This window comes from Lutjanus erythropterus, chromosome 10 (assembly GCF_056507025.1).
Source record: "Lutjanus erythropterus isolate fLutEry1 chromosome 10, fLutEry1.hap2, whole genome shotgun sequence".
Taxonomy (NCBI): domain Eukaryota; kingdom Metazoa; phylum Chordata; class Actinopteri; order Lutjaniformes; family Lutjanidae; genus Lutjanus; species Lutjanus erythropterus.
In genome coordinates, this window is record NC_139326.1 from 22,059,741 (window position 1) to 22,071,648 (window position 11,908).

Sequence of the window (11,908 nt, forward strand, 5' to 3'; positions counted from 1 at the left end):
AAAAGGTTCTCTGTAGAACCTAAAAATGTAGTATTATATTAACACCCTATTCACCATATGTCTATTGTATGTTTTTCAGCCTCCACCATCGCAGAGAACGGGAGAAAAACATGCCTGAAGCTCAAAGTTTTCGTCCGACCATCAAGTAAGTGTTTGCATGCAACACAAGGCTTTGTAATAGAGCTTGTTGAAGTACACATTTGGATTGAAAATCAAAACAGTTTATGTCTACTTCTCTGGTTACCTCACTTCCTCCTCAATTACCTTTTGCTCACTGTCCAACATGCCCCTTTCATTTATCACAAAACTGCCTTACTTTGTAAGAAAATGTTTTTCTTTTTTTTTAAAACATGAAAAGAATGATAGAAGATCACATCAAATGAAACCCCGGGTCACTTCATACCTCATCTGAATGTTGCCATGAGCTTTGTTGCTTGGGATGTTTGATTTTAAGGGCTGAAGGGGGGGGGCTTCAGATGTCACTAACCTATCTGGCATATACCTCTAATGATCTCTCATTCTCCCTATTTTCTGTTATAGACAGCTGTGTGAAAACTATAGGCGTACATGACCGCGTTTTTGATGTAAACGACAAAGTAGACAATACATTAGAACCACGAGGTTAGTATGAGTTCCTGCTTTTTTATTGTCTTCTGTATGACCTCCATACATCTGTACATGTTTCTCTTGTTCTGTGCCTCTTTCTTTTTTTGTCTGGAAGCTGATCTGTTCCTCCTCATCCCTGCCTGATGCTCCTCTTGTTGTGCCATGCTACTGTTGCTTGCTTATTCTGTTGATGGACTGTATTGCAAGTTGATATATATTTGTATATACACTGTATATGTTGTGTATATAGTTGATTACATATATATCATATTCATGAATGTGTCAGTACTTATGATGTTTCTCACAGAAACCTTTTCACTAATTCAACATAGAATGTCACTTCCGACTGCATGCTGTGCTCCATATCATTCTGACCTAATTCATCAAAGTCAGTAAATACCATCTATTAAATAAGATGTACGCACAGACACATTTTAATGTTCTGTTTTCCTCCTCACTGAGCAGCTCTTTGGCTCTGTAGCACAGCATTGATTATTTTCTGGGCTCAGAACGCACAGCATTTTTACATCTTCATACATGAGTCTAACCCAGTCACTGAACTGAAACACTCCACATCACCCACATGCTGATGTCTCATTCCCAGCACCAGCTCACTCCAAGGTCTGAAACAACACATGCTGGGAATGTATATAATACACTCTCAAATATAGGACATTAGTCATTAAAGAAAACAGCATATTATTCATTTGGAAATGAGATCTGTTACATTATGAAATTGAAGGAATATAAACATAAGCTACCACCTAAATGGGACACACACACATACCTAACGCCAGACACACCAAGGCCAGATCCTTGGGCATTTGTGATGCCCACCTGCCTCTCCTCCTGGCTGATTGTCTATCTGACCATTTACCTGCCGTGCCATCCTGCCTGCCTGCATGTTTGATGGCTGCCTCTCACCTTGCATGCCTCTTTTGGCTCATTCCTCTATTACGCTCTCCAAAGGAGGGAAACTAAAACATTAATCCGTCATCTACTGTTGCCACATCCCTCAACCGTCTACCAAACACACACACACACACACACTCACACACACACACAAACACACACGTGTATAGTTATGTAACTGTCCGGTCCTCTGTTCTGTCGATCTGTCCTTTTTGCTGTGCATGGTTCAGCCACTTTCCCATGGTGCAGCAGGGCACATGGCTGCTTACAGATACTGATGCCAGACAGACATAAGAGGCACCTCGCCTGGGAGAGGAGAGGACATTCGAAGCTAGGGTTGGACATCAAGAATCAATTCCAAATAAGAACTGAGCCCAAAATTATGATTCCAGAGGAATCATTAAGAAATTTCTATTTTGATTCTGCTTATAGATTCTTACCCAGATTTCACTGAAACGAGATTCAACTTAAATGGTGTACTGCAAACACCTACTGTATATCGATCTGGGGATCTGTCTGTGCCTACAGACATGCAATGTGAAGGGATTCATATCGGCCCATCTCCTCATGCATTTCTCCTATGAAATCATGAGTTTGGCAGTATTCTCACTCAACCTACTAGCAGGTGACTAGCACACATAGAGTCTGAGATATTCTCTATTGTTACGGTAAAGTAAACGCCAAAATATTCAAGAAACCAGAAAAAAGACCACCATTGCTAGGATTATCTAGCCGAAGTTGGCTTATCTCAGTGTTTCTGCTGGTAACATTTATCAGTGGTCATTTTTAAACTAACTACCATTATTTTCAGTTAACCTACTCAGCTGTTGCTAAAGTAGCCTATGAAAAAGTCAAAATATAAATGAAACCAGAAAAGAGACCAGCATTGTTAGGGTTATCTGGCTAACATTAGCTTAGCTTAGTCTTTCCGCTGGTTAAATTTTTTAGTGGTAGTTAGCTAAACTGATTTGATAAGCAGAATCAGAACCTGAATCCAAATCATTAAAATCCAAAGAATGCCCAACCCTATTCGAAGCACGATTTAGCAACTGAAGTTCACATGGCAACTCAGACTTCACTATTAAAACTTTCCACTGTTACATGAGCCACTGAACATTTATGAACAGTTATCTCCACTAATGTTATTAATTTTGAAATACAGTCAGTTCCCCACTTTCAACACCACAATAGAAACTCTAACATATAAGAAAACACTAATTGCATGATGATGTCTGTGTGCACTTTTTCAAAAAAAAAAAAAAAAAAAAAAAAGCAGTTTGTACCATAAAAAGCATTTCACCTTGTTTCTTTTTCTTGTCCCTCAGATGATACCAGCCATGAACCGGCTGAGCCTTCCCGAAGTGACGAAACAAATGCTGCGCCGCACCTCCAGAAAACAAGTCCACTCCTGGCTTTGTTGCTGGCCTGCCTACCAGCACTTTTCACTTTATAGCGCCTCCCTCTGTCCCAGAGGGCATTTACACCTAGCGTGGCCTGAATCTGCCCGAGGCTGCAGGGAAAGGGGCGGGATTTGGGTGGAGTGTGTTTGCTTGATTGGGCATCATAGCAGGCTTCTCAAGGAACCCTCTATTTTTTTCAGAAATCTATTTAAGTGGTCTTTCTCCGTCTGTGAGTGAAAAAAGTTGATGTTGGAAGCGGGAGAGACAGTTCCCCCTCTTAAACCATCAACTAAGATGCCAAATCCCGTTTTTTGACACTTAGTGATTCTTATTTTCCCGTGACTTTTTTGTGACATCCCTTTACATCATGTTTATGTCATTGCAGCACTGATGTTTACCCACAAACACACACACATACAGCACATACACATGCTTAGAGAGTCAAATACAAAAATGCCTCTACAATAACAGTCAATAGCAGTAGGGTTTTTAGTTGTATGCAGTAGCAGCATTACACAGTAGGAAAGTGAAGTTTCTAGTACTTAGAAAGGATGTACATACACGAGTAAATAGTTGCCCCGAGACCTCTCAAGAAGCCTTTCAGAAGAAGCAGATTTTTGCACCTACATATCACTGGGAAGTGCAGTACAAAGCTTAAAGATGAAGACGAGGAAAAGAAGAGTGATGGTTTTAAGCAGAGGTCAGACTAAAAACCACAGCACTGAGAAATACATACACGGCATGCACCTTAGCCCCTCTGATCTCCAGGCTGTCCTGGTTTAAAGATAGCGTCCGATTCTCTCCTGAATACAAAGTGTGTATAGGTGGATAAGCTTCTTAGAGCTTGAGTGAGTGAGTGTAAAACCCATGGAACCATGAGGCAACTTTTTCTTCTTGTCCTCCTTTGTGTCGAGCGTGCCAGCCTGCTCAATAAAACACCTCTCAAAGCATTTGGTTCACTCTGACTCACAAAACAGCTAAATTGAAACTTTCTCTCCAGACACACTGTGGACTGCTATTAAGATCGAGGATCGATATCTTTTGAAAGTTGATCACACAATTTCACGGCAACAGTCACAGTCGTTTTATGCAATGTTTACTGAGCTGGGCAGCAATTGTTCTCTCTGTTCCATTTGAGTATTAGTCAATATTAACACTCCCATAAACATCTGCATCCACTGCTGCTTTTCTGTGATTCTGATTGTTTAAAAAATGTTTCACAGCTAAATTGGACACTTTGTTTTTTTTTTCTAAACCATTAACCATTTTACTTTGCCGATGGTATTGTCTTTCACCTTACAAACACTATAAACTTAAAGGAGAACAAAAACAGAGGTCATGGGAAAGACACTTCAGTTCAAAGTGCCATACTTTTTTCTCACGTAAACATAACATAGCTTTGACTCATGCTTTTTTTAAATATTAGTAAGCTGGTTAGGCTTGGGCGGTATTAGAATATATCGGGTATACCAGGTAAGAAATGTCAATGGTATGATTTTTCTTGCTGTCAAAAATACAGCCACCAATCTTTCCATTAAACTAATATGGAGATGCTGTATTAAGGTGATGTGTTATAGTGCTCAGCATGTGCCACATGAGATCAGTCTCCGTACTGGTGGACAAGGCAGTGCAGCTGACCTGAGAAACATGAGGTCTTGGGGATAAAGGTGCAGGACTAGCTAGTGAAAAAAGAAAAATACCTCTGCCCTCGCAAACACTGTAGATTACTGATAGTTCAGAGTAGTGTATGGTAGCAAGTGTGTTACTTTAGTTGAGCGAGCACAAGAGGGCGAGTGGCGGAGAATGACGTGAACACACACTGAAAGGAAAAGGTGAGCAGTTGTCACTCTGGCAGTAAATATACAGCTTAGGTTTGAATTAGTCTTTGAATAAAGACTGCAGTTTTACACAAATACCATTATAATACCATATACTAGGGCTGAACAACTAATAGAAACTTCTTTCAAACTGCAACAAATGCAACATTTGTTAAAGGCAAAAATGTGTGTCAAAATCTCATTTTAAATTTCAGATTGTCATGAAGCAGAGATGTCTTGGCCTAAACATCATATATACAGACTTAAAGAAACTTTTTTAGTGCAGGAAAAATCGTATCATAATCATTTTAATGTTTTTAAATTACACTGAGAATAATGTAATAATTATCATTCCTTCTAATATTGGAAATCAGAACAAAATTCTATTATCAGTCAATATAATCGCAATTAGATATTTTTTCAAAATGGTTCAGCCGTACTGTATAGCTTAGTGAAGTGTAAGGAGAATATGAAGGTATAAAAAAAATATACTGCCCAAGCCTATAGCTGGTTCTCTTATTCAGGTTGTCTGTGGTTAGAGCAGTGTTTACAGGACTGATGCATAGCTCCAATTAGTTGAAAACACACTGCATGAACAGAGAAACTATCAATTTAATTCAAGGCAATGCACAGCTCTATTTAGTCTAGCCAGGTTTATGTTAGCACTTACATTCAAATGAATTCACTGCGTTATAATGATATTCAGCTTCCTTCAGCTCCCACAGATGCACATGGTGAGTTAGCATAATGAACGCTATTATGTCTTGTTTCAAAGGAAAGGAACTTGTTTCTTTGCTTTCAGAGACGGATGGACAGATAGAGAAATTAACTCTGCTGAAGCCGACTTCCTTTCAGAGTCAGGTTTTTGTATGCGAAATAGGGCACCAATTGGTTTGGAAATACAGACAGAAAGAGAGAAATGGAGCAAGAAAAAGGAGCACGGGAGCAATTGCATGTCCACCTACAGCTCCTAGTGTTACTGGTTTAAGTGACTCTTTAATGAGGTTCAAAATGACAGGCATGTGGACCCCATGTTGTGGCAAGGGGAGTTATTTCTGGTATTAAAAATAGATGGTGGAAGGCTTGGGGGGTCTCGGGAGGGGGGTGTAGATTTCCACTGTGGGGGGTTTTAAAGCACCAATGACCTTGCAGTTTGAGAGAATTGGTGAGTGAAGGAGACGGAGAGAATTAAAAGGGAGAGACACACAAGCAGGAACAGATAGAAAAAGACATGGGAGGTAGCCGAAGGTAGTGTGACTAGAGTGCCTAACAAAACAAAACAAGACAAAACAACTAAAAATCCATGCAACCCTACTGGAAAAAAAAACACCACCAGATTCAATGACAAACTTATTGTTCTGTATCATCCTGTCTCAAAAGGCATGCACTGTTTTGTTATTGCTGTTTTCATTTTTATGGCTGCCTTTTTTTAATGTTTTTTTTTTCCCCAAGAAAGACTGCCTTTGCCTTTTGCCATTTGTTTTTTTGCGCTACAGTAACAATGCTATTACAGCAGAATAGCAGCTCAGCTATGGGGGGTAATAGGAGACGAGGCCATTTAATGAGGTACTAATTTTCAGGAGAACACCACAGGGAATGAGCACCGCATAAGATTCAAAATGGACGCTTGTCAGCAGATTAACACTAGACTTTTATCAGAAACCAGCTTCAATTGTACTCTCTTATAATTACCAATACTACTATTTGTCATTATTGCTATTATTACCATGGTTTATTCTGTACACACCTTAACCTGGGAAATGAGGATCAACTTATAAACTGGATACTGTGTATCCTGAGGTAGTCAACCATAAAACATGTAGTGTTAGGTTAGTATCTGTTTTGTACCTTTCTGGAGGACAAAAGAAAAAAATGAGATACATCATTGTTAAAACTGTATAATTATTATTATTGTTATGATGATGATGATTATGACTATTATTATTAGGAGAACTTCTTGATGTAAATAGTGTTTGATATTAAAGTATTAATTTGGTTCTTATGTCTTTTCTAAAAAATGAATACGGTATTATCTCTGGGTTTTGCGGAGTGTGTACTGTCCTCAAACAATGCATTGTGTGCTTTGATCCTCAATGCCTAATGAAACTTTGAGCTAATAGGAACGGGAGACCTGCGGGAGCTGTGCACCAGAGTGTACAGACGGCTGGACATTAGCCAAACGAGTGGCTCACCTGTTACATGTTTCAGTCACCAACCTTCACCATCTCTTCACACACGGATCCTGCCTTGGAAAGAAACACGTGGGACTTAACGGACGGCTTATTTGTACTTTTTTGCCTTCACTGTTCGAGAGCATGTTGGTCGGCTCCAAGATCTGCCATGAGTGGACTGTTTGCTTTTTAACGGAAGGATCTCGCCAGTTTCATTATGTGGCATGCGCATGAACTTGATGACATGTAAAAAAAAAAAAAGTCAAAAAAGTGAAAAAAAAAAAAGTTTGAAGAAGATAGTTTTTCTTTTGCTCCTATTTTTCTTTTTTTTTTCTTTGAGACGTGTTAGATTTTCAAAATCACTTTCATGTTGTGTGTTTTTGCATCCCCATTTGAGTGATGTCATTAAGCTGTGTAGTGACAGATGACAAATGTACATAACACAAACCATTGTTGTGAAGTTACAGTGGGGGAGGGCGGGGGGAGGGACGGGGTTGGTCATTTTGTAGTTCAAAAGCAACTTTTTTTTTTTCTTTTCCTAAGAATGACTCTTTCTGTACCCATCTACTGAATTCAGCCCATGTAGTTGCAGTCTGTCTCTTCTGACTATTCATCCTCTTTCTGCTCTCCCGAGAGGAGGCGTTTGGGAGTGTATACATTAGTGTGTGGACGTTTTTCAGTGTGGAAAAAAATGTGTGAGACCTTTGAGTTTGTGTGTGTGCGTGTCTCATTTGCTGTTGCCGCAGTGAATGGGAAGCGGCAACCCTCTTTGGCAACGAAGAGTGTTTCCCATGCCTTAGCCCTTCAGCCTCTGCCCTGGCAGCCCTGTCTGTGTACAAGACGCTTTCTGCCATTGTGCTTTTACACGGAACGGCTGCTGGCGTCGAAGAGACTACAACAGGGGCCCTTCACTTTCTCTCCCTTTTTAACAACCCTGAATCACTCGTCCCTACGGTAGACGTTGGGTCCTGGGCACAGTTCAAGGATTAGTGCACCCCCTCCACCAAATCCTGAACTGGATTGTTAGCAGGGGTGAAGCCTATCATCGATCCAGGTTCTGTGCGCACGGGGCCCAAGCCTCTCTTCATCAGCTCTCCTTGGTGCTGATGATGAGGCACTTTGTTCATTTTGTGCACCTGTCCTGTCCCATTCTTCTTGTGCTTGTATAACCTCCATCACACCACCTGCTGTCCTACTTCCCTCACCTTTGAACCCCGCTCCCACTTTGCCATCAGTGGGAGAATATTTCCAACCTGCTCTTTTACAGTATATAAACAACGACGAAAAATTTGACAAAAAATTATCTGTATTTGTATATACACGTGTCTGAGCAACTATGAGTAATACAATAAAATGGAAATACATTGCTTTGATCTTTGGATCTTTGTGCTACTCTTTTCTCTTTTTTGACCCATTCACAGAGCGATGAAAGTACAACTGGTATTTACGGCGATCATGATCATTCTTAAACCATACCCATGGACAGTGGACAAAGCCATTGCAATGTCAGCCACTGGTTTGTGGACTAGGTATGGCATTATGGGATATAGTCCACTACATAGAGAGTTTTCCGTTTTGTAATGCTGACTGAATGTATTGTGAGAATTATTATACTCTATATCATGCGCTCAAAGTATCCCACTATGCATCATAAAAGATGTGCAACTGATAGTTGCGTTGTATACCATCATGCATTGTGCTGAAAGAAAAACCATTCCAAGTACATAATTAACGGTGCAAAAAGTAGTGTCCGAACATGTTTTTTTTCTTCACAGTCATTCACATAGAAATCTCCAGATAACGAGTAGGAGATAGTGAATGATTTTGGAAACAACCCATGTGCAGCAACGACAAGAGTGTGGAAGTGGTGGATGACGTATTACGACTTGGGGGATAAAGCGTACACTGCTTTATCGTGTGTCTTACTCTAAATAAGACAATAATTTACAAAATGAACATCACACTGTATTAAAGAAGACTTGAAAATAGCAATTAAAAGACATTAAACCCTTGCTTAACTTTTCAGACCCAGAGGCCCCGTCCATTTCTTCTATTGTCTATGATCATACCTCGGGATCTATCTATCTATCTATCTATCTGTCTATCTATCTGTCTATCTGTCTATCTGTCTGTCTGTCTGTCTGTCTGTCTGTCTGTCTGTCTGTCTGTCTGTCGGTCTATCTATCCATCCATCCATCCATCATGTCATCAGAGGTACTGTCAGAATGCATTAGGATTGTTTACTGCATTAAACATCCCCACTGTTACTAATACAACAAATGAACACACTCCTTTCACTCAACAAGAATCATGTCTCATCATGTGCCAAATTGGATGCCATCACCATGCACACACACACACACACACACACGCACACGCGCACGCGCACACACTCTCCCCTCTTTATGTATCTGCCTATTCGTGCCTCTGCGAGCTGTCTGCGCTGTGGAACACTACCCTCTAAAGACAGACTGAGAGGAACACCATCCATCAGGATCAGAATAAGACCTTAAACCTCCTTTCACTTCAGTCGGGCACTAATGAGGACACCTAATAACCTTCTGCTGGACCCCATCAGCGCCATTTAGCTTCACCCTCCATTATCTCTGGTAATTAGACTGAGAGCCGAGCAAGCCCTGAGGACCAAAAGGAGGGGAAAGGGGCCTCCTGATAAGCCAATTGGAGTGATGTTATGAAAATCAGTCAAATTTGACTTGAAAAAATGTAAACACTGCTCATTACATGGGAGGTACATTTAAACAGTTGGATTTAAAAAACAATTAGATAAATAAATTCTTGGAGGGTGGTTGTGCTGCCAGTATGTCTTTGGTATTAAAGGATTTTTCAGCACCACAGTGGGTCACAGTGAAGATTAAGACGACATCGCTTTGTGGGCTGGAATAAAAACACGTCGACGCCAAAGACATGAAATCTCATCCAGGATGCATTCCTCTCCAATCTCATCCATTTCCAAAGCTGGTACTTTTTTAAGCATCAGAGAAGAAGAAATGCTTTATGCATGAACACGCTTGACATGATGAGCCAATTAGTGTCAAGTTGTTCTTCCTGGTGCTCCGGAGATGCAGGTGTGTGTGTCTATGAAGGCCAATAAAGACAAATCACTGCACCTGATCATTAAATCTAGGGTAATGATAGCTTTATGTGAAGATGTGTCCCAGATGTACTATTACGCTATGAACATAGTCGAGGTCTGTGACCAGAAGTGAGCGAAACCATGTCACCTTTGAGAAGGCAACATGAATGAGCACAGATTTACCTGTGCCTTTGATTCTATAGCTCTTTCTGCCAGCATAAAAGTTTTATCTTTACACAATAACAACGCAACTGACAGTCCTGAAGAGGCCACTTCAGTGAAAGGCTCTTGAAGGCATCATTCTCAAGTCAGCTGGCTCCCTTATTGGCTGCATGGTGTTCCGTTTCCATGTGAACAATCAGTTTGATTGACAGCTCTGAATGATGTCTTCAGTTAATCGCTCCAGTGGTTTGAAAAGGTCATAAATCACCCAATTATGTTGCCCCGCTTTATGAATAGATATTTTTTGGGGGGAATATTTAAAACGCCTCCGAGGCATATCAACTTAGTCAACCCCATATTTATTGAGAGGGAGTTGGGGGGTGGCTGCTTGTGCCAGAAATAACTGATAAGCTGAATACATTTCAGAGTCTCAGTCACACTGGAATGTCACAGTGCTGATGGGTTAGAAAGTTGGAATTGGATTCAAGGTCAGGATTTATGATTTATGACAGCTTTGACATGTTTCAAGAGCAAGTTCAGAAAGAAGAATAGAAATAATTACAGACAGAGGAAGTGAAAATAGCATGGAAAATGCTGTGAAGAGAGAGAAAAAAAGAAGACATCTTTGAACAAAGCCATCAGCACATTGTGTTACAGCAGATTTATCAGAAAAGCACCAAAGATTTATGGGAAACACCTTGTCTCTGTCAAAGCAGGTGCAGTGTATCTTTCCACTCAGCTGTGTTTGATCAATACCCATCAAAATAAAATGTCTTAGTTACTTTTATTGTACTTGCAGAGTCAGAACCCCAGAGAAAAGAGAATTGATCTTGATCTCGCAGAATGAATGAATGCAGAATGTAGTTTCCACTAAATGAACTACCTAAAATCTTGAAAGGTCTCAGGCTTTAAATACCAGGATTCATCATCCTCTAAACAATAAGGTGAATCGTTGCAAAGATCTTGAGGGAAATAATTTGGTGTTGTTTATAAAGATTTATTCTTATTTTTAATCAATTATCAGCCACAGATGACCAAGGCTTCTTTCAATGTCTGCCCGTCCTTCTATAAATCCAAGGTAGGTTACACTCAGCTCAGGTGGAGGTTACTGCAATGTGTTTCGCGCAGGTCATTTTCTTTTACTGATGCCTCTCACATGTTGACCTTCAGGGCTGAGAGATGAGGGGCTGCAGCCAATCCAGAGGAGGATTATGGGAAGATGTGACGCCACTACAAAATATCAACTTCAGGCAGATTGAAAGAGGTGGTGGCGGCGGAAGGTGAGGACTGAGACATGTTTGTGTGTTTGTATGTTTTATGTATCAATCTGGTACATCTAATATTGTCTCATTTTTTAAATCTCAAAGGGCAAATTCACCACTTTTTATGTGGATGTCATTCATGAAAATGGCATCAAAGAGTAAAAAGAAGAACTTAATTTTGAAGTTCAAAGTCATGCTTTCAGAGATCCAAAAAGGAAAATCTGTCATTTTAACAGCATCAGCATTTTAACAGCAGTAGAATTAAGAGACGTGCTAAAGCAAAGAAACAGGAAAACCAACTGCTGTTAATGCCATGTTACATGAGGGCCAGGCTGTCACTGAAATAAAGAAGAAATGTCTTGACATGAAAATGGCTTCCAAAAAAAAATGTCTTACCACAGCAAAAGGGGGGTTTTAAGGGGAAGTTTCCATCATGGAGACAGAGGACATATTCTCCTGAACTGCAACTTCAAAAACCTGTACA

General features: G+C 40.3%; 1 protein-coding gene across 2 annotated transcripts in view; it reads left to right on the forward strand.

Annotated features, from left to right (window-relative positions):
• efna5b (ephrin-A5b) overlaps positions 1–4,381 on the forward strand; it is a 117,816-nt gene extending 113,435 nt beyond the window's left edge. Inside the window, exons 3-5 of one of the 2 annotated variants that reach the window (XM_084729539.1) lie at positions 80–145; positions 541–621; positions 2,844–4,381. In XM_084729539.1, the coding sequence (XP_084585665.1) occupies positions 80–145; positions 541–621; positions 2,844–2,971 (275 nt within the window). In that variant the 3' untranslated portion in view covers positions 2,972–4,381. The remainder of the gene's footprint in view (positions 1–79; positions 146–540; positions 622–2,843) is intronic. The other variant, XM_084729538.1, reaches the window with a different exon arrangement.
• Positions 4,382–11,908: the final 7,527 nt, after the last annotated feature.